At 47.4% G+C, this 23500-nt stretch overlaps 2 protein-coding genes across 2 annotated transcripts; one reads left to right on the top strand and one right to left on the bottom strand.

Moving 5' to 3' along the window:
- Positions 1 to 1003: 1003 nt before the first annotated feature.
- On the top strand, positions 1004 to 12739 carry LOC120809669 (E3 ubiquitin-protein ligase TRIM21). The gene is given in 3 exon segments (XM_078083025.1): positions 1004 to 1160; positions 9081 to 9540; positions 9543 to 12739. Coding segments are annotated over 2 exon segments (1629 nt in total). The 5' UTR covers positions 1004 to 1160; positions 9081 to 9089; the 3' UTR covers positions 10721 to 12739.
- Positions 12740 to 16818: 4079 nt separating this feature from the next.
- gpr37a (G protein-coupled receptor 37a) lies at positions 16819 to 22591 on the bottom strand. The gene is made up of 2 exons (XM_040163724.2): positions 21152 to 22591; positions 16819 to 18776 (listed from the first exon to the last, which is right to left on the bottom strand). Exons 1-2 carry the CDS (start codon positions 22043 to 22045, stop codon positions 17949 to 17951), a joined length of 1722 nt encoding a protein of 573 aa, XP_040019658.2. The 5' UTR covers positions 22046 to 22591; the 3' UTR covers positions 16819 to 17948.
- Positions 22592 to 23500: the final 909 nt, after the last annotated feature.

Raw genomic sequence — 23500 nt, 5'->3', positions numbered from 1 at the left:
TGGTGTAATTTTAAAACAGCTAAGACTACGTTTCCTATTGTTGAACATATAAACGCCGTAGTCTGAATCATGTTCATCTGCGCTGTATTACGGTCTGTGAGCATCCAATCAGCGCCTTGCGGCTGCAGCAGCGACCAATCAGGATCCAGGTGGTGTGGATCAGCCCAGTGGTCCCCAACCTTTCTTACCTCACGGACCGGTTTCATTTCAGACAATATTTCGCGGACCGGTCGAGAAGGTCCGGCGGGGGGGTAGTAGTCATTGCGGGCGGAACGACTGACGGGGGGGGTAGTAGTCGCGCGCTCTAAAAGGACAAGAAAAACGCCTGGTGACGCGTAGATTAGAAAACAAGTCAGTTCTCAATGTGATAAAAAAACCATATTAATGATGACATAGGTAGTACATGAGTGTTCCTTTAACTTATGTTGTCAGTGTAATTGACAGGCTGCTTAACTGGTTAACTCTTAAATTCAACATATGTTTTCAGGCAGTGAGAGGACAGGCAATGATGCAGAGAGCACAGGGAGAGGACAAACACCAGGTCCAATAGAGAGAGAAGCACAAAGGAGCCATGAACCCCAGAACACGCGTTGCAAGGCAGGACCTGACGTGGAGGACAAGGAGGCCCTCTGGGCACTACTGTAAAAAGGAGACTCCATATGTAGATAGTTCTTAATCTGCAATTGTCTTGTTGTGTTGTGTTGACATACTTTTCTTTACTGTTTTCTTAAATTTAATAAACTACAAACTACTAACACATTTATTCATTGTCATTGATTGTATATGACTTTTACTGATAACATAATGCAATATAGCCAGGACAGCCTTACAGAGTCGCGACGCTTTGTGTTGCGTTGCTTCGCATCGCGTCGAGGTCTGTATGATCACAAAATTCAGAGTTTACCCACCTCTAATTTTACTACTACAGCACTGGGTATCACTCCTACCGAGTGGCCTGAATGAACCACACGGAGGCCGTCACAGGAGGAGCTGAGTACCTCCTCCACCCTCCCTCCCTGAGAGGAGGACGAAGGTAAAGTAAAGTTGGTGTGAGTGACGCAGAGCTGCAGTCCAGACGAGTCTCTCTGTTTCTCTCTAAAGAAACAACTGAATCCAGCAGCTTTTCATCAACAACACAAGAGGATCTCTGACAAACTCTGGTGAGTACGCTGCTCTACAAAGACTAGATACATGAACTAAACATCTGCTCCCAGTTTAGTTCAGACCACAATCTGACTGTTGGACGTCTGCTTTTATCACATGAACAATATTAAGGATAATAAGAAATGTCTTATTTTAGATAAAGCATCAGAGGTAGAAACCAAACACAGAGACTGAACTCTGGATAGTTAAAGTGAGACTGAACAGTCACAGCTAGCGTTAGCTTCAGCTAACTCACACACCTGTTTCCTGGTTGGAATAAATAACAAAATACCTCAAAACTGGTTGAACTTGAAAGGAAGTTCCACTCAGGGTGAATGTTTGGCTGAGTGCCATCGTCGGTTATTGAGGTTTTAAATATAAAAACTAGCGCTGAGCAACGATTCAAAATGCATTAATCGCAACTTCTTCCATTTTTTAAGCAGATTATATTTCTGTTTAGGTTCCAGCAGAAACAAGTTTCTTTTATCAGGGAACAGATGACACAACTACTGAACAGAGAAGGTTTATTTGTCATTAATGTTTGTTATTACATTCAAGATTCAAAGATTTGTATTGTCAATTACATACGCCCTGTGTATTGAAATTCTTGTGCTTGCCTTTTCTGGAAAGCCGACCAATTTTAAAATTAAAATAAAAATACAATATTTACATAAATGTACATGAAATAAAAATAAAAAGGAGGTAAGGATAAGGCAGAAATGAGGTAAGGGGAAAAGTGCAAAACTGAGCAGGTTGCAGTGTTCATTTTGGCAACTATTTTTGATTTAGTCTTAGTCTTTAGACGAAAAATGCATATTAGTTTTAGTCACATTTAGTCATTTTAATCCTTCTTAGTTTTAGTCTAGTTGGCCCAGCCGGGCCAAGAACAAATGGTTGAAGTGTTTGTGTGAGCTGATATAAATGACATGTGAAAAATCATTACATGAAAGGATTTGGATTCTAACAAATAGCAAAGCATTTATTTGCAAGGCAATTTAACAAATTGGCAAAGGTGTAACAACTTCATGAGGACCAGGGATCTAAACGCAACACTGTTTTCTTTGTCTGTTTACTTGCAATGCTTTTGATGTGGCCACCGGAAACTTCATGCTCCTTTATTGTTTCCACTGTCCCAACAAAAGAGACCTTAACGACCTACAATCGGTGCAATACATTATTTTCTTGGCTTCAGAACCTGCAATGAGTTTATTACGTTAGACGTGTGTGGTGTACTAAATAACTAGACGAGGCACGCGTTTAACTGTTTAATAAGTAATGTCAGGATACAACACACGAGGCTCGGCATGAGGGCATTGTCCATCTTTTTACTTCTTCAGACATGCGCAGAATACCTCTAGCTAACAACGGCAAGTCTTCAGGACAAACTTAATGCACATATTAAATAGTACTAAATACACCACAACGTGTTTGGAGAAGCCTGTAACGGAGCGTCTCATCCAGCGAGGAAACGCTGCCTGCCGTCGCCAGAGAACAGAGCAGAAAGGTCCGACAGTCTTTAAACGGGTCTTCATGTTTCTGTGAAGCAGCGCGGCTTCAGCCTGCTAACAGTCAGCTAAACCGAGACAGCTGAGCTAAACTAACGAAGCCACATTCAAACTCGCCGAAGCGTAAAATAGTCGTCGCGGTCCGTAGTCGGTGCAAAAGAACCACCGCTGCACCGATACGCGCGTTCTGTGTTCGTGGATGACGTCATCATGACGCGTTAATATCCGCCGTACTTTGCCGGTCTGTTGTCTGTCAGCTGCGTGCGAATTTAGGGGGAAAAAGTATCGTGACTTCGTCAACCACCAACATGTTCGTCTCGTCTCGTTGCGTTAACGAAAGTTAGAATAGATTTAGTCATAGTTTTTATTTTTTAAGATCGTTTTCGTCACGTCTTAGTTTCGTCTTAGTCATGGAAAAAAGGTTCGTTAACGAAAAATTTCGTCGACGAAATTAACACTGGCAGGTTGTAAAATAAAAACTTAAATTAAATAATATAATATAAATTAACAGTACAGTAACAGTAAGTGAAATCCTAACAAGCTAAAGTGCAGACCAGTTGTGAGTTGGGTTATAGAGCTGTTGATGGCTCTAGTGGGGGGGAAAAAATATTTTTTTAGTCTGGTGGTCCTGCATTTGGCAATTCTGTACCTCCTGCCTGAGGGCAGAAGCTTGAACAGTCCATGTTGGGGGTGGGTGGGATCTTTGAGAATGGAGGCAGCTCTCCTGCGATCCGTGCGGTGGTGGATGCTCTGCAGAGAGGGCAGTGGGGTCTCGATGATCTTTTCTGCTGTCCTCACCACTCTCTGCAGGTCCATGGTGGATGTGCTGCCATACCACACGGTGATGCAGCTGGTCAATATGCTCTCAATGATTCAGCTGTAGAAGTTGCTGAGGATCTTAGGAGACATCCTAAACTTCCTCAGTACAGGAAGTACAGCCGCTGTTGAGCCTTGACCAGCTGCGTTGTATTGAGTGTCCAGGTGAGGTCCTCGCTGAAGTGGACCCCGAGGTATTTGAAGCTGCTCACCCTCTGAACTTCAAGCTCCTGGATCAGGAATCAGGAAACATTTATTAGCCAAAATATGTCAAACATACAAGGAATTTGTCTTGGCGGTTAGTGCGCGACAGTAGACAGACAAGACAACAGTGCACAAGTAATAAAATAAAGTGGAATGAAATGGGTTAGTAGAATAAGGCTAAGGCTATGGGTTAGTATAAAACAAGGGAATAAAGTTAAAAAAATTTAAATATTAAAAAGTTAAAAAGAAAAATATTAAGCATAAAGTGCACTAACGAACAAGTAACAGACAAGAGACAAAGTGACGAGTGACGACAAAGTGATGAATTGCAGTTAAAGTGGCATGTGCAGTATGAAGGGGAGTGACCGGTGGAATGTTATAGTCAGTCAGTGGGGGACCGGCTCTGTTGATGAGCCCGACTGCCGACGGGAAGAAACTGTTTGTGTGGCGGGAGGTCGTAGTCTTGATGGACCTCAGCCTCCTGCCAGATGGAAGGGGCACAAACAGTTTTTGTCCGGGGTGGGAGGGGTCGGCCGCGATCTTTTTAGCTCGCTTCAGAGACCTGGAAGCGAACAAGTCCTGCAGGGACGGCAGATTGCAGCCGATCACCCTCTCTGCAGAGCGGATGACCCGCTGAAGCCTGCCCTTGTCCTTGGCTGTGGCTGCAGCGTACCAGACGGTGATGGAGGAGCAGAGGATGGACTCGATGATGGCCGTGTAGAAGTGGACCATCATCGGCTTTGGCAGGTTGAATTTCTTCAGCTGCCTCAGGAAGAACAACCTCTGCTGAGCCTTCTTGGTGATGGAGCTGATGTTCAGCTCCCACTTGAGGTCCTGGGTGATGATGGAGCCCAGGAAATGGAAGGAATCCACAATAGTGACGGGGGAGTCACACAGGGTGATGGGGGAGGGTGGGGCTCTGTTCCGCCGGAAATCCACAACCATCTCCACTGTCTTTAGAGCGTTGAGCTCCAGGTTGTTCTGGCTGCACCACGACACCAGATGGTCAGACTCCCTCCTGTAGGCGGACTCGTCCCCACCAGAGATTAGTCCAATGAGGGTGGTGTCATCCGCAAACTTCAGGAGCTTGACGGTCTGGTGGCTGGAGGTGCAGCTGTTGGTGTACAGGGAGAAGAGCACTTGCAGGTGGAGTCGGGCACGTGCAGCTGGGAGAGTTTGTCCTGCAGCAGAGACGGGATGATGGTGTTGAAAGCAGAGCTGAAGTCCACAAACAGGATCCTGGCGTAGGTTCCTGGGGAGTCCAGATGCTGGAGGATGTAGTGGAGGGCCATGTTGACAGCATCGTCCACAGACCTGTTGGCTCTGTAGGCGAACTGCAGGGGGTCCAGGAGGGGGTCGGTGAGGGACTTCAGGTGGGTCAGGACTAGCCGTTCAAAAGACTTCATGACTACAGAGGTCAGGGCGACGGGCCTGTAGTCATTGAGTCCTGTGATCCTGGGCTTCTTGGGAACAGGGATGATGGTGGAGGCCTTGAAGCAGGCTGGGACGTGGCATGTCTCCAGGGAGGTGTTGAAGATGTCAGTGAACACCGGAGACAGCTGGTCAGCACAATGCTTCAGGGAGTGAGGGGAGACTGAGTCCGGACCGGCTGCCTTACGGGGATTTAGTCTTCTAAAGAGCCGGTTAACGTCTCTCTCCAGAATAGAGAGGGTCGTTACTGGTGGGGGAGGGGAAGGTGATATAGTTGAAGAGGCGTGAGCACCTGATGGGCTGGGGGAGGGAGGGGTGGGGGACTGCAGCAGGTTGGTGGAGCTGTGGGGGATGGGATCAGGACATTGTCTTTCAAATCTGCAGTAGAACTCATTCAGCTCGTCTGCCAGGCGGAGGTCATTCATGGAGTGGGGGGTTTTTGGCTTGTAGTTGGTGAGGTGTTTGAGGCCTCTCCAGACCGAAGCAGAGTCACTTGCTGAGAACTGTTGTTGGAGTTTCTCAGAGTACAGTCGTTTAGCATCTCTCACCACCTTGTTAAACTTGTATTTTGCCTCTGTGTACAAGTCTTTGTCCCCACTCCTAAATGCCTGATCCTTTTGCAGGCGTAGTGTTCTGATTTCCGCTGTGAACCAGGGTTTGTCGTTGTTGTAACTCACCCTGGTGCATGATGGTACACAGCTGTCCTCACAGAAGCCGATGTAGGAGGTTACAGCCTCTGTGAACTCATCCAGACTGTCAGTAGCAGTCCTGAAAACATCCCAGTCTGTGCAGTCAAAGCACGCCCGAAGATCCTCCAGCGCCTCACTGGTCCACTTCTTGAATTCCCTCACCACAGGTTTGCAGAGCTTTAGTTTCTGCCTGTATGCAGGAATCAGATGGACCATGACGTGGTCAGAGTGTCCCAGTGCAGCACGAGGGACGGCGTGATAAGCCCTGCTTACTGTGGTGTAACAGGGATGAAAAGTGGTTGATGAGGTCTCCTCTCCTTCCTCATGTCCACTATCAGCTCCTTGGTCTTGTCAGTGTTGAGGGTGAGATTGTTATCCTCGCACCATGACACCAAACTGGCCACCCCCCTCCTGTATGCCGCTTCGTTCCCCCCAGTGTCACGGTGTGGTTCACTTCCTGTCTTATTTTGTAGTTTTCTGCCACTCGTGTCCCCGGGTAACTTCACTTTCTGTCTTGTCCTGTCTCGTGTGTCTCTTGTGTCACTTTTTCGCATCATTGTCTTTCGTCGTGGATGTTCGTAGTTCCGGTCTGCCGTTTTTCCCCTGGTTCGTGTGCGTTTTTGCCTGTTGGCCTTTTGCTTTTGCCTTTTTGACAATTAAAGTCTTTTATTTTCTAAAGAAGTCTGCGTTTGAGTCCTGCCTCCCCCACGCATTCCCTCACAGAATGACGCGACCAAAGAAGGGCTCAGCAGACCCGCTGCCAGATTACGGACCTGAGTACTTGGACGAGCCAGTAGGAGCCCTGGCCAGAGGAAGCACCGACTTCCCGCTCCCGCTGGGCCGTTCCCGCTGGGCCGCCGCAGTGATCACCCGTTCCCGCTGGGCCGCCGCAGCGATCTCCCGTTACCGCTCCGAGACTCATGACCCCGACGCCCCCAGTCCCCGCTCCGAGACTCATGACCCCGACGCCTCCAGTCCCAGCTCCGAGACTCATGACCCCGACGCCTCCAGTCCCCGCTACGAGACTCATGACCCCGACGCCTCCAGTCCCCGCTCTGAGACGCTCCGAGACTCATGACCCCGACGCCTCCATTCCCCGCTCCAAGACTCAGGCTCCCTCCCATCCCATGGTCCTCTCCCACCCTCCCGTTGGTGATTCAAGGGCCGTCTGGGTTCCGGCCCTTAAAGGGGGGGTTATGGGGTGGGTTATGGGGGAGGCTGAGGTGTTCCGTGTCCCCGAGCCGCCGCCGACTGCGGAGGTGTTCCGTGTCCCCGAGCCGCCGCCGACTGCGGAGGTGTTCCGTGTGCCCGAGACGCCGCCGACTGCGGAGGTTTTCCGTGTGCCCGAGCTTCCGCCGCCGCCGCCGACTGCGGACGTGTTCCGTGTCCCCGAGCTTCCGCCGCCGACTGCGGACGTGTTCCGAATCCCCGAGCTTCCGCCGCCGACTGCGGACGTGTTCCGTGTCCCCGAGCCGCCGCCGCCGACTGCGGACGTGTTCCGTGTCCCCGAGCTGCCGACTGCTGACGTGTTCCGTGTCCCCGAGCCGCTGACGACCGCGCCGGTGTTTCCACCCCGGAGGTTTCCACCCCGGAGGTTTCCCATGTCTCCGAGCCAGCCATTCCAGAGACGTTCCGTGCCTGCTCCGGAGCCGGCCAAATGACCCTCCGCCGGGCCGACCCCCGGAGGCTCCACGGCCGTGTGCCTGTCCGCCGGGCCGACCCCCAGAGGCTCCCCGGTCGTCTGGCCGCCCGCCAGAGTTTCCCGGGTGGTCCGACCAACGTCTCTGGTTTTCCTCCCTCCCACCCCTTGTCCGCTCTCTAGTATGAGCCGTCTGGAATTCGGCCCTTAAGGGGGGGGTACTGTCATGGTGTTGTTCACTTCCTGTCTTATTTTGTAGTTTTCTGCCACTCGTGTCCCCGGGTAACTTCACTTCCTGCCTTGTCCTGTCATCCCCTGTGATTGTCTAATAGTTTCCACCTGTGTCCAATCATCTGCACCTCCCTTGTGTATTTAAGCCGTGTGTCACTTGTCGCGTCATTGTCTTTTGTCGTGGATGTTCGTAGTTCCTGTCTGCCGTTTTTCCCCTGGTTTGTGTGCGTTTTTGCCTGTTGGCCTTTTGCTTTTTTGACAATTAAAGTATTTTATTTTCTAAAGAAGTCTGCGTTTGAGTCCTGCCTCCTCCACGCATCCCTGACACCCAGTGATGCGTCCTATCACTGAGGTGTCATCAGCAAACTTCAGGACGATGTTATCCTTGTGGGAGGCGACACAGTCGTGGGTGAACAGGGTGTAGAGGACGGAGCTGAGGACACAACCCTGTGGGGTGCCAATGTTGGTGAAGATGCTGGCTGAAGTCCTGTTTCCAATCCTGACAGACTGAGGCCTGCCAGTCAGAAAGTCAAACAGCCAGTCATAGAGGGTGGGGTGCAGACCGAGTGTGGAGAGTTTATGGAAGAGTTTGTGGGGGACGACCATGTTGAAAGCGGAGCTGTAGTCGACAAAGAGCATCCTAATGTAGGAGTCCTTGTTTTCTAGGTGGGAGAGGGAGTAGTGGAGGGCAGCAGCTGTGGCGTCTGAGGTGGACCTGTTGCGCCTGTAGGCGTACTGCTGGGGATCCAGGGTGTCCGGTATGCTGCTCTGAATGTGGGACAGTATCACTCTCTCAAAGCACTTCATGATGATCGGAGTGAGTGCTACTGGCCTGTAGTCATTCAGGCAGGTGGGTGGGCTCTTTTTGGGGAGGGGAATGATGGTTGTGGTCTTAAAGCAGGTGGGGACGGTGCTCATGCTGAAGGAAAGGTTGAAGATGGAGGTGAGAACATCAGTCAGCTCATTTGCACATGCTCTCAGGGCACAGCCAGGGATGTTGTCTGGCCCTGCTGCCTTGCGGGGGTTGATCTTCCTGAGAGCTCTGTGTACCTGGCCTGATGAGACGGTTGGGGGATCCCGGCGTGTGTGCCTCTCTGTGCTGAAGCTCAGAGACGTTGACGTTCATAATGCTTCTTGATGTTTATAAGAATCAGGACTTGGATGGCTTTAGGACGCAGAGGAACAAACTGTGTGTCCTCTCCATGTCTACATGTACATCAAGAGAATATAAAACCAACTGGCTGTAACTAGTTGGTTGGAAATCGGAGGATCGTCTCCATGACGATACAAACAGCACTGATGTGGTTTCTATGGTATTAGAGTCGGACTCTTGTAGACCAAAGATGTTCTACTAATCATAGTTCTCCACACTTGCTTACAGAGAAACACGCACACACCTACCAACCTACCACGACACCTCAGAGTGTCGATATGTCTGCTGCCAGCTGTCTGCAGACTGAAGATCAGTTCCTGTGCTCCATCTGTCTGGACGTGTTCACTCATCCAGTCACCATACCATGTGGACACAACTTCTGTAAAGCCTGCATCACTGACCACTGGAACGTTAATGCCCCACCTAACTGTCCCAACTGTAAAGAGGGTTTTAACATCAGACCTGAACTTCGGGTCAACACGTTCATCTCTGAGATGGCTGCTCAGTTCAGACTGTCAGCTCAACAGAAAGCCAGCAGCAGCAGCTCAGAGCAACAAGCTGCCCAACCAGGAGAAGTTCCCTGTGACGTCTGCACTGGACCCAAAGTGAAGGCCCTCAAGTCCTGCCTGGTGTGTCTGGTCTCCTACTGTGAGGCTCATCTGGAGCCTCATCTGACTATGTCAGGTCTGAAGAGACATCAGCTGATGGACCCTGTGGAGAACCTGGAAGGCTGGATAAACTGCTGGAGCTGTTCTGTAAGACCGACCAGATGTGTGTCTGCATGTTCTTCACTGTTGCAGACCACAAGAACCACGATGTTGTTCCTCTGAGAGAAGAATATGAAGGAAAGAAGGCCGAACTGGGGAAGACTGAGGCTGAAGTCCAGCAGATGATCCAGAAGAGACGACTGAAGATTCAGGAGATCAAACACTCAGTGGAGCTCAGTGAGAAAGAAGCAGACAGAGAGGTAGTAGAAGGTGTCCTGGTCTTCAGCGCTCTGAAGGAGTCTGTTGAGAGAAGCCAGGCGGAGCTCATCAACACCATCAAAGGGAAGCAGAGAAAGACACAGAAACAGGCTGAAGGCTTCATCAACGAGCTGGAACAGGAGATCTCTGAGCTGAAGAAGAGAAGCACTGAGGTGGAGCAGCTCTCACGCTCTGAAGACCCTCTCCACCTCCTCCAGAGCTTCAGGACCCTGAACACTGCTCCACCCACCAAGGACTGGACAGGAGTCAGAGTCAGTGCACCTTCATATGAGGGGACTGTGGTGAGTGCTGTGCATCAGCTGGAGAAGAAGCTCAGTAAACAGATGAAGAAGCTGCTTGATGAGGTGGAGCTGAAGAGAGTCCAGCAGTCTGCAGTGGATGTGACACTTGATCCTGATACAGCACATCCTCACCTCATCCTGTCTGATGATGGAAAACAAGGTCAACTTGGAGATGTAAAGAAGAATCTCCCAGACAATCCAGAGAGGTTTAATTCTCATCCTGTTGTTTTAGGAAAGCAGAGTTTCTCTTCAGGTAGATTTTACTACGAGGTTCAGGTTAAAGGGAAGACTGAGTGGAGGTTAGGAGTGGTGAGAGAGTCCATCAACAGGAAGAGATTCATCTCACCGTCTCCTCAGGATGGTTACTGGACGATACGGTTGTGGAATAAGAATAGTTACTCTGCTTGTGCTGACCCATCAGTCCGTCTCTCTCTGGAGTCCCGGCCTGAGAAGGTGGGCGTGTTTGTGGATTATGAGGAGGGTCTGGTCTCCTTTTATGACGTTGGTGCTGCAGCTCTGATCTACTCCTTTACTGACTGCTGCTTCACTGAGAAACTCTACCCATACTTTAGTCCAAGTCATGATAATAAGGGTACAAACTCTGCTCCTCTGATCATCTCTGCTTTCAATCACACTGAGTAGAACAAACACTTGATTTTCTCTAAAATAAATAATTTATTGATGTGTCCACACGCCGTCCTCATCTACGAGCGTCCTCTGAATAGATCCTCCAGGGGGGAGGGGGATCTATTTCCACAAGTGTTTCGACTCTAATTGAAGCTCTTGCAACAGTTTATTTAAGAGTGGAGCCCTGAAACACAAACTATAGTAAAAGACTCTATCATGAATCGTTACATCGATAAAATATGATTATTGGTCATGAAAAAATAAAATATATGAAAAAGAAATTTAAATGTTTCGTTTTTTCCAGATTTAATAATAGAAATTGATCCTTCATTATTAATTATTTGGATTAGCCGAGGGTGCAGGTGTGATATATGGCAAGATGTGTCAGTTGGCACAAGACTCCATGGGTTTGTCGGGTGTATAATTTCATGATTAGAGTGTGTAAATGTGTTCATTTAATGCATATTGTGTGATTATTATGTGATCAAAAGAATGGAATGCAATAGGGAAAATATATTTAACCCTTCTAATGTACAATGTACTAAGTTTATAGATTGTAGGTGCTGGAGTTGTGTGGCAAAGCAAGTGTCTCACACTGATAAGATGTCTCCAGTAGTGTAACAACAAGTTGGTTCACATGTGTTGGATGTAAGCGAGTTTCTGTTGTTGCCACCAGTCTGGACTGAGGTATAAGAACGACTCTGCCCTGTATGTATAAAAAATAAATAAATAAGATATTCTTCTCAGTCTACTGAGCACGTAGCTGTTTTGACCTTTTTTCCCTTGCAGGGAAATAAACAGAAAGACATATTCTTGTTTTACGATTGTCTGTGCAAATCGTCCTCCACCAGTTTCTGTCATTTTGTGACTTTGACGTTTTAAAAGGAGACAGGTGAGGTCAAATGACTGTTATTGGAGAACATGTTCTAAACAGATTCAACTGTGACTGGTGGTTTGACATTCATTAATGTGTCATGCCTTTGCTGGTACTCCATCTACTGTAGTAGTACACGGACTAGAAGTACCTCATACAAATACCTCTCCTGAATATCCTATAAGACCTTTCCAGAGGCTTTGATGACGTCATCATTCCTGATTCAGGCGTGACTCATTACCCACAGAGAAAAGAGGAAAAACCCACCAGGAACAAAAACAGAGCCTCAGACTTCTTGATATCAAACTTGACTTTGAGGAGAAGGAAGAAGCAGAGAAACGAAACCGAGCTCACCTGTGCGGCCTCTCACGCTGCGTCCCCTCCCAGGTGTGTGTCATCAGCAACTTAACACACACAGACACACATCAGCCTGCAGAGAAACGTCCATCGGAACAGAAGCAGCAGAGGACCGGGATCACACCGGGTTCCAGCACGCGGCTGTGAGGCCCTTTGCCCGGTACAGAGAAACACGCACACACCTACCAAGCTGAAAGACTGCAATGTGCCAAGAACAATGCACGGAAAATGAGTTCTCAGGAGGTTGTTTGAGTAGAAAAATTCGTTTTTTTGTGACGGGAGCTGACAAGGGGTGTCTTAATTTCAGGAAATTAACTTGAAAAAACGTTTTGGGGTTTTATAATGGTGTAAAAATGCACATGCAATTTTTAAAGTCTAATATTTGAAGCAGCTTGCTGGTGACCTCTTTGTATTTCATACCTCGTGTTAAATCAGTTCTGTTGAATATCTACCCTATAAGACTTTTTTGTTCTGAAACAAACTGAGGAGCAAGGGGTCAACATGACGCCATGTTTCAGCATCATCTTTGAGACCAAGGCGTCCTCCATGAACAACGTCTTGATGTTCTCACCGCTCTAACTGTGTATCTGTAACGACGACGTGCGGAGCTTCGACTGCATGTGCTACGACGGGACGGCGTCCCTGAGGGTTAGGGTTAGGGTTAGGGCTTCATGGCTCCGCCCCCTCCCGCTACTGATGATGGTGCACGTTGTGAAGTATGTCGGGATGAGGATGTAAGTTAATTGCACAAACCTGGTACTCGTTTTTTAACCGCCTTTGCATTAAAAAGTATTTGGATTTCACCTGTTTTGTTCGCAGAACTTTCTTTTTAAATATGCATGCAAGAACAATTCAAATGACTAATATTAAAAATGCATTATAATACATACAAGCACTACAAACAAGCACACAAAAGTTAAGATGGTGAGCGTTTTATTAGTTCATGCATTACTGCAGTCATCCCTTTAATATAGCAGCTGGTGTAATAATTACATGTTGGTAATATGGTACATAATAGTAAAAAGTACAGCTAAAGAATAGAGTAGCATACATGGGGCGTGTTAAGGAGGTACTTTGTCTGAGCTGCAGGTTTCTGTCCTGCAGGGGGACTCAGAGCTCCGTCTACACACTGAACCACGGACCATAAACACAGCAAAACCCTGCAGCACTTAACGATGCACTGCAAAGAATCTTAAGATGGAAAGTATTCAAGGACTTTAACTATAAAAAACAAAACTGAAATCTGGCCAAATCCTTCAAAGCATGAGAGGTAAACCTGAATCTTTGATAAATGGATGCCAAAGCTGTTCCATATTTCTAAAACTGTCATGAAGAAAGCTGGCCAAAATGCAAGAAAAGCAGTTTGAAGAGCAGCTGATCATTTATGCAATCTATGATACATCTTTAGTTTAAATACAGGAACATGGATGCACACATTAAGTGTATTGGGAGCAGGGTGTTGCCTTTCTGCTTCCAGGCAGCAGGATGTTCTTCCATTTATCCGTCCTGTCGGAAGCATTTTCCCTCAAATCATGTCTGCTCCTGTTTGAATTTACAAACAAAGAGCCAACGACAATCTGATGCCATGAAGGCTCAGCTTCCAAAGAACCTGTCGAATGTAACAAGGGACTGATAGGAAGAAACCTGGTAAAAGTATTTGGAGATTCATTACAGAGTTGATTTTTCAATTCTCAGGTCTGCAATTAGTTGCGTTTACAACGTTTAGAAATTCTGTCTGAATACTTCAGCACATCGGAAAACACATTCAAACTACCTTTTTTTTCGAGAGTAGAAGATTGATGCCCGTCTCTCTGTTTGCCAGGCAAACAAAAAAACAAGAGAAATCTTCCCACCCGCACTGAAGAACGTTTGTAGTAAATAGAGCGTTCATTGTAAAATAAGAGCCATCTGTGGTGGAATGTGCAGAGCTCAGGACTGAGACCCACATTGTTTTGTCGTATGAATGAATGAATTTTATGTCACAACCCATTTCACGTCCTCTCATCCATATTCAGGACCGGTTGGCATCAGCTGGTCGTCCAGAAGAACCCAGTGTCTGAGTGACGCTCGGACTGACAGCCGGCCTGTTGTCTGCTGTATGAATATTTCATATTATGGGATGCTTGTCCAGCAACGCTTTGGCTTTCGATAAAGCTTGTGAGAAAATGTAAGAGACGTACTTGTTATGGTCTGGTGAGGCGGTTTGAGGTGTACTTAAAGTAGCCACAGATCAGTGCACAGATCACAGGGGGAACAAAGGTCATGCAGAAGTATGGCCAGCTTCAGATCTAAAAATAATATCAGTTATGTTCATTAATGCTGCAGCTGGTAAATGCGGGGCTAATTTGAATTACTTCCTTCACTGCCCCCCCCTGACCCGCCTCCCCAGTGGTCAGAGACAGCGAAAAAGTCAAAAGGTGTCATTAGAGGAAGGGTCAACATGGCCCCAACAACACGACAGAGCTGATCGACATCCAGCTATTAGCGTTCCAGACACCGTTTTACTAGGGGGGGGTCACACGAGAACAGCTGAGTGCTCACTGATTCACCTCCCTGTGTAATCTGCTCCTTGAGATGGAAGCGAGGGGGGGGGGGCAGCGCTATTGTCCTAATTCCTCTCCTTTGTTGGGGATCACAGCAACATTTCTAGGTCACCGGCTGTGAGTGAACGCCCCACTGCCCAAACTGATTCCTCACTGGGGGGGATTCAACCCCCCTCCCCACCTTTCAGATTGGAAATATGCTCCCAGCAACAAACAGCCGGGCCCCCGCCGATGAAGAGACTTTATGGATGCTTTGACTCAAAGACTCTTTCATGGTGGTAATTGGATGGACGGGCTCTCAGATCCATCCCCATTCACATTTCTGCCTGTAATTATCGTTAACCTTTGACCTTAACCCCCCCCCCCCCCCAGAGGGGTAAGGCACAAATGAATTACGTGGCCGTCATTTAGCACTCTCTGCAGGAAGAATCGATCACAATGGGTCCGGAGCCACTCAGAGGTATTTGATTGTTGATTGTTGTCACACTGTTGCTGCTGACTAGTTAACATGACGGCAACTTTATGCCCAGAGAGGCGCAAACAGCTTCATCTCATCCAAACAAAGTCCTTCTGAACTTCGGGAAGCGAGACGGAGCGGCGGCTGCCTTTCAGCTCGCCACGTGACGAAACAGATTGCGGATGTGAGGGGTTTGTTGGGAGGGAGCTGCATGTCTGGAGGGAATCTTTACAGAGAATCAGATCACTGCAGCTGTGTGACAGCGCCCATTAAGACTCTTCACTGGGGGGCGTTGCAGCAGAAGCCCTGTGAAACACTGCAGAGGGGAGAGAAGGAAAAGTGTGTCCGCAGTCAGGCATCGTCTTCTTCTTCTTTTTTGTCAGCGAACATCTGGAGATAAGGACGGTGATGGCGATCATCAGCGGTGACATCTTGACCATTTCTGGTCAGCTGATCAGAAACGTGGTGCAGATGACTTAAATGGCAGCGTAGTCATTGGTTCACATCTTTATCCGTCAGTGTTTTTCTCCTAGGTCAAAAATACACAAATACAATCAAGTTGTCTGTGGAAATGCTGCACGGTACATTTTATTTTAGCTTTCATGAATTAAACTTTCCTGAAAAAAAGAGAGAGACTTTGGTTGCCGTGGAAGCCTGGCTCCCGTTCACCAATCAGATGGCAGCGATCGCAACCCGTCCAGGACGTCTGTCTCATCGCAGAAAAACGTCCCGGGAGCAGTTGGGAGAAGGTCAGTGAGCCTCAGTGTACTCGTCTCACCATTGTTTGTGAAAAAATGGGGAGGTCTAATTACTGGAGCAGCAACTGGGTCCGCCAGCTTCGTTTACAAAAGAATCAAACACGCGGGTTTGGTGCCAGAGAACAAATCAAAGGCAAACGGGTGATTAGAGGAGAATGTGGTCCACGTACAAGAAGCGCCCTCCAGATAATTCAAAAGAATACAATTAGACAAGGATGTCATGTCATTTCCCACGGCTCAAGTTCAAGTCTATATCATTTTATCTAAATTGGTAGGAGTGGGGGGTACAGAAACTTAGTTCTCATTAAAATAAGATATTTTCATTCACGTTAATGCATCCAGACCACGAGACGTTAAAATGTTATTAACTCCCGCCGAAACGAGGCCCACAGAGAGCTGTTGGATGTACTCACAGCTGATCACCAATCCGACCGCTGATATGAAGACGGCTTTACCCTCAAACAGACCTTTGAACAAGTGAACTCAGAACTGTGCAAAGAAGAACAAGTCCTCACTATGTAACATGGACCCCCCCCTCCCCCCCATTTCTCTTCTCTCAAACATTGTCGGCCGCAGTTTTTGGGATGATTTAGCCACGTATTGTAGCGTGTATCACTGACAAGGTTGTAAAGCTCCTGGGGGGCCACACCGGCTCCGACCAGAAACCATCAGAGGCAACTTCTTCCACAACAAATGAGCTTCCATGTGCTGTCTGTGGTACTGTAGCGCTGTTCACTGCGGCGGCCAGCTGGGAGGCAGACTCCCTGCGTCGCCACGACAACGGGGGTGGCGGATGAGGACAATGGCGTGGCTGTGTCCTCCCGTGGCGAGATGGGCGGCGATGACGAGAGGAAAAGCGGCTATTTGTGCCGAGTGTGACGCAGCAGAAAAACATTTTTTTCAACATTTTAATTGTTGTTTCTTTTGTCATTTTAACAACAAAAACAAACAATCTGCACGAGATGTTTCTCTCATTGACTTCCTGCTCTGCGTCGTGCACGAGGAGGGCCCGGTGTCCCAGGAGTGCACCTCTGAGTGGACGAGGACATGTTGTGTCGGCTCTAAGCAGGACAAACAATGGCAGCTGTGTCCAGTGGACAGACGAAGACGTAGAGACGGCAAAATGAGGTTTTATATTTATTTTTACTGTTTCACTGGTTCTTTTCCGCTTGTACCAAATCTTCTGAAAATGTTTCAACATCCTACCAGCAGCTTTACTGTTGTGAAGTTGTTATTTCTACATCTGTCACCTCGTTAAATGACACATTCACCTTTTGACTTCCTGTCCTGAAACTGAACCGTGAGAAGTGACGCCTCGGGTTCAGTGCTTGTTTCTCCTGTTCCACCTTCTAAATGTTCCCCACAATTAACGAAAAACATCTACTTTACAATATTGTTTAATTAAAGTGACAGTGGCTTGTGGCTAAACATCAACAAAGATAAAAAAATACACAGCATGAAACCCGTCGGCCCCACTGAGAGAAAACGGTTATTCGGTTATTTCAACACTGTTCACGGTCTGTAACTTTACCACGCTCAGCAGACTGTTCCATTATGTGTAGCATCTTACACTTGAGTCATTGTATGCACATTACTGATCACACTGAGCACAAATGGGGTTTTTGGTCAAAAGATAGACAGCCCGGCCTTACAGCTCCATAATCCATCACTAGAATGAATTAGCGCAGTCTTTTATTTGCATGAAGTTAACTCAATATGCAACAAATTGTCAAATTTACAAATATGGAAGGTAGAATTCTTGGATGAAAATAATGATTGAATAAGTGTTTTGTATTTAAATGGAGCAGAAATTTAGGCGGTAGTTCACAACTAACTACATTAAACCAAATTTTAGCTTAAACCCCATTTTGCCAAAAGGAAATTGTAATGAAATTAAAGACACCTGAAAAATTAGTTTAATTAAAGATATCGAACCACATGATTATTTTTCCCCGGGGTCCACGTCTGCTCTCGGCTTCGATAAACAACAAGTAGGACTGAGTGCAGTAAATTTAAAAGAGCTAAACCCTTAAGTGCTATTAGCTACAACTGTCTGTGCTATACACACATATATATAGTATATATATATATATATATGTGTGTACATATATATAAACTATGTAAACAGAGAAAGGAGGAGAAAGTAAACGCGTCCAGCAGTTGTTTTTAAAAGTCCACAGCCAGACGTGTCAACTTGTCCACCAATCAACCTCCTCATCGGAGGCTCCGCCCACAACGCTGCTCATCTTTGACCTTAACAGTGCGTCCCCGCGGCGGCGTAGGAGGTGGACGCCTCAATCCGGGTGGTGCCGAACGACGACAGCTCCAGCTCGGTGGTGGCGCACTCATTGTCGGCGGCGGTCGCGTCGGCCGCCCGGCGCGGCGTGCCGCACTCCTCGCAGCAGCAGCAGCAGCAGTCCAGCAGCGCTCGGGTGAACGGCTGGCACAGGAAGAACAGCAACACCGGCGTCACCGCCGACTTGCAGAAGAGAAACATCTGGCTGACAAGCTGCAGGACGTCCAGGGTCCTCCTGGGGACGCCGGCCGCCATGTAGGCGCCCACGATGTTGCAGATGTTCTCCGGGATGATGCAGAAACCGTAGAGGATGGCCAGAGCCACCACGGCGCAGTTCATCTGGCTCTCCAGCCGGATCTGCTTCGCGCCGCCACGGACGCAGGCCCGCTCGGCCCGACGGATCTTGTGCGCGGTGGCGAGCGAGCTGCAGATGGTGAAGAGCGTCGGCAGGCAGAAGTAGCAGCCGAAGTACCACCAGAGGCGGGCGCCGTCGTAGGTGAGCCCCAGCACGTACAGCGTGTCCGGGAGGTCGGTAGAGATGCGGACCACGCAGCGCTCGCACGGCCCCGCCGCGTCCGGCGGGTCGTCGTCCTCGGTGACCAGCTGGCGGATCAGCAGCTCGGGCAGCGCCAGCAGCAGAGCCCCCACCCAGATGACGGCGAGCTTGGCCGCGGTGGACACCCAGTTCTCGATCATCTCGTAGTACATCTGCACGTTGGTGGCGGCGCGGAACCGGTCGATGCAGAGGGCGCAAAGCGTGAAGGTCGTGACCCCGAGAGATGCCACCTGGAGGGAGAGCACAACAGCCGATCTGTTTAACTCACCATGGCGAAGAAAGTCAGAATATTTGTAAAATAGTCAAAATTTTGAGGAATAAGGAAATAATATCAAATGATGATTTGGAATTTGAAATAAAAAAAAAGGAATTCAATATAATCATTTTTTTACAATAAAAAATTCACAAAGGTGAGATATTGTTATTGATATAGTTTGTGAACATTGGTACGATTATTGTTTTTACTTGCTGAAGCTCAAATTACAAAGTCACTGAGCTTTATTCCTTTTGTTCATTCATCCTTAATTTCATTTCCTCACTGTCCTCAAATATCTGTTAATCAAGAAACTGCTCTCAAATGTTTACTATGAAGGAATAAGAATATAACTTAACTTTAATTCCCATATATGACCATATGACCTCTCACAGTATTATTATATAACATTAATACCAACTTAGACCTACAGTTTTGTTCCCCAACATTTAAAAATAACACAACGCAGACACTGTGTAGATTTTGTTCATCAAAGACAAACAAAGATATCTTCACCATACGAGGCTAAATGCGCTCAATTAAACACTAAGACACATCAACACAACTGATCTCAAATCAATGTATCTGTTGGAATTAATGAAATAACCATCATCCAAGAAGTAAAACACAAACAATGTGTTACATTATTAGAAAGACTAAAAAAATGGAAAGTAAATTAGAAAAGAGAAGATGACGGTCCGTAGACATCAATGGAGTCATGTAGGTCAACATCTCCAACAAAGAGCTGCAGCGGATCAGAAGATTAAACTCCATAAAGCGTCTCATTAAACACGTTCAGCCACTCTGAGGATTTAAAGCCGAGCCGGGACTCCGCCCCCTAGACCCCAACGAGAGAATAAAAACAGGAACATACTGGAGATATAGAACATATCTATCTATCTATCTATATATATATATATATATATATATATATATATATATATATATATATATATATATATATATTATATATTGGTACAGCCAAACTTTTCCCAAAGACTCGGTGAGAAGTGGACGTCATGGTGACGTCACCCCTTGGTTTCTGCATTTTGGACGTCGCCATCTTGTTTTTTCGCAAACCGCATTAAGTGGTCTTTGAGACCTGTCAATCAGCGTGTAGCCCCGCCCTAAAGCATCCTCTGCTTTATGGTCTGTTAAACTCTGTTAGACTCTAAATGGACCATAATTTACTAAATGAACATCATGCTGAAGACCATAAACTCATGTTTAAAATGTTTACTGATGGAATAAATCAAGAGAGAAGACATTTTCTCATAGACTTCTATGGGACCAGAGGAGTCGCCCCCTGCTGGTCACTACAGAGGATGCAGGTTTAACTCATGAAGCTTTGACATCACTTTTCAGAGCCAGGTGTGCTGGTGTGCAGGTGTGTTGCCTGTACCAGCAAGTTCGGACCAATCTACACAGTAGCAGAGTTTGTTTGCTTGAAAGAAATTCGCCAAATTCACATTTTCTGTTTTTGGAGTGTACATTTCAAAAGATATATTATGATTTGCTTGAGGGATGAAGGGGAAATAAATGTTGTTTTTCAAGGTCTACACATATCCAGATAATCTCAGCCTCCTGTTTAATCCACTGATCGGAGGGGGTCATCGTTCTCTAATCTCAGTCTGGGGCACTCTTCATTGATCCACTGTGATTGGGCAGCAGGGTGTCACATGATTAGCAGGTGTCGTCAGATTAAGGACCCTTCACACGGGGGGCGGGTAGAAACATTAAACCCGGATTTAAACACCAACCAGTTTGTCAGTTTGTCAGATTTAAATCATTTAAAATAAATCTGCCCCTGAAAACCTTTTTCAGAATCGATGAATCTTGAATTCTGAAAGTTTGCACATTGTCATAACTATTCAGTCAGAAGAGGCTGATGATTCCTGAGTGGTTTGATGTGAGTTTTCTCCGCAGTGTGAACCTCTCAACAGATTTCACCAACAGTTCTTCATGCTGAAACGTACTTTTACTGATGACTGACACATGATTGGGAATCAAGTTTGGTGAAGATCTTAAAGGGCAACAAACTTTACTGTCACTCCCCGTCAGCTCAACATGGAGGCATTTTATCCTAAAACTTCTAACTAACTGGCATTGGGGGAGTTATTACATCATACCTTTAATCCCGTGTTTCAGATATGACCTCTGCTCATATGAGTGTTTTGTTCACATAAAACGTGTAGATTTGTCTTTCAATTCTAATGATTCAATAATTTGCTTATTTCCTTCATCCAAACAGAGGAACATCAAACTCATGTGACACACACACTTCCGGTCCATCAGCAGCATCGACATCACCCCAACCCCCCAAACTCAGAGCGGAACCCTGACCCCTCTCACCTCCAGGTAGGGCACGATCCTGCACGAGAAGTCCCCGAGCAGCCAGTCCTTGGTGAGCTCGCGGAACACCACGAGCGGCAGGCAGAAGAAGATGATGACGAAGTCCCAGAGCGCGAGGTTGGCCAGCAGCGAGTTGGAGATGCTCCTCATGGAATAATTGTGACACACGATGCACATGACCGAAACGTTCCCGATGACACCCACAGCGAAAATGATGGCGGCGACGACCACGACCGCGTACGCGCCAGCGGCCTCCGCGCCGAGCGGGTAGAACGGGTTCCTCAACTGCTTCCGTCCGTTGCGCGGGTTGACGGAACGTGGCGTGGCGTAGGGAAGGTCCGGCAGAGAGTACTCCTCCTCATAGTCGCTGGCGTTGTTGAGCCCGAAGGGCGGTACGGGCTCTTGTTCCTGCGCCATGGCAGTTGCTCCGTGCCGCGGCGGCTCGCTCCGCTTCCTCCTGCGGCCTCTTCTCCCAAGGCTACAGGCGCGTGCTTGCAGGGGGTGTTGGAACGCGTCCCCGGAACGACATCCCCCGCTCTCGGCCTTGCTCACATCCGCGCGTAAAGCTTCCTTTCTGGATACCCATGGGATGCGCCGCACTCTAATTGGCGCGTCGCTTTTACGCACGACGCGCAGGAGTACCCGAGTCCACAGCAGGTCAGAGGATGACGGGTGAAAAGAATCCGGCCACAGGGACTGCACGCTCCTACCGAGTGTTCCTCCTTCGTCCTCCCGGGTGACTGTGCGCCATCTCCGGCTCTGTGCACTCCGGTCAGCGCCGGTGGAGTCCCGATGAGGACTGAAGGTCGTCTTTGTTTGGTGCCATCGGGGCTGACTCGCTGCGGCCTCGCTGCACAGGCACAAACACAAAACGCTGGAGAATGGAAGCAGCATCGTGTGGGGTTCCGTCTAATCGCTGAGATCCAACTCATGCCTTTTCCAAAATGATCGATCCATCTTCTGATAATTAGTCCAAAAACCCCCCACAAGAACCTAAAACATAAAACTTCTCAGTTTTCCTTCATTTTTGCGCGCAACCAGCTTCCACGAGGTCTTTGGTCGGGTTTGAGAGGCGCACCTGTCGGGGCTGTTTGCGTCCCAGAGCGGCTCCAGTCCGGATGCATCCCCGGAGACCAGAACCGACCAAAAACTAGGAAACTCACCGTGGAAACAAACGGTTAACGGAGAGTTCAGGTCCTCTGCGGCTGAAGGGGGGAGGAGAGAGCTGCCACCTCCGTCCCATGAAGTTTCTGCGCGCACAGCAAATGCGGATTGATCGGGGGCCGGGAAGAGCGAGGAGGAATGGAGGGGGGGGGGGGGGGCTACGACTGAGAGAGAGAAGTTCCAATAGGAGGAGTTAGAAGGAGGATTAATCTGTTTGAATAACACCCTGAACTGTAATCGGTGTGGATTAAAGTGAAATAAAATGGTTTGTTACATAAAAAATATACTAACTTTCCGTCATTCAAAAAATAAAAGTGACTCAAACTTCTTAATTTAGGTTTTCATTAAAGAAAAACGAAATAATGAATGACATAAGCTTCAGAAAAAGTGCAAATCACATTTTAAAAACCTCTCAAGAAGAAAGAACTTTGCTTGTTCAACTAAGCAACAACACCTGTGTTATTTTACAAAATTTAAATGAATCATCAATTTTTCCAGGATGCCTCCGCAAATTCTTCAGAAATGCAGTAAAAGTTCCAGTAACGAAATGTTAGAGGTTAAGTAGAGCCGGGGCTCGGGCGCCACCTAGTGGAGGATCCGGGTGTGACATCAGTACGCTCCTGTGTGACGTCACGGGGACGTTTTAACTACGAAACAACTAAGAGATCCACACCTCATCTCCTGAACATCGGAGTACCAAGTACATCAATCCAGGTACTTTAAGCAGAATAGCCAGGTTAATCATTTTCATATATTGTTCATTTTACTGTTGTAAAACTGTTACTGTCTACAGCTCAGAGGTACATGTTGTACTTTTCATCTCAAAGGTGAATATTGATGCATTGATGTAGATTAAACTCACTCACAGGACATAAAGGATTTGAAATGCAACACACACATTAATGCAGCTGTAATATCCAGAACATCAGGTACGATACAACATTTTACTGCACGACCAGCATTTGTACTTCAGGTACTTCTAATAGTATCCAACGTTGAGTGTGGTACTTTTATTTGTAGTGGTATTAGTACTTTTACTGCAGTAGAGGATCTGAAGGCGTTGCTACTCTGGAGAAAACAAAGTAGACACACCGAGAAGAACAATTAATCATTTCAGTAAAAAATAAAAAGGCTCAACATAATCTGTGCACAGCAAACGGGACAGGGTCCCTTTAAAGGAAGGAC

Source organism: Gasterosteus aculeatus, chromosome X (genome assembly GCF_964276395.1).
Source record: "Gasterosteus aculeatus chromosome X, fGasAcu3.hap1.1, whole genome shotgun sequence".
NCBI classification, from domain to species: Eukaryota; Metazoa; Chordata; class Actinopteri; order Perciformes; family Gasterosteidae; genus Gasterosteus; species Gasterosteus aculeatus.
Note: the sequence above shows the minus strand (reverse complement) of the source record. Positions and strands in the feature narration are given on the sequence as shown.

Coding starts and splice junctions, on each gene's coding strand:
- gpr37a (XM_040163724.2), bottom strand. CDS start 22,045: ATGCTGCTTCCATTCTCCAGCGTTTTGTGTTTGTGCCTGTGCAGCGAG. Junction 18,777..21,151: donor GGATCGTGCCCTACCTGGAG/GTGAGAGGGGTC, acceptor CTCTCCCTCCAG/GTGGCATCTCTCGGGGTCAC.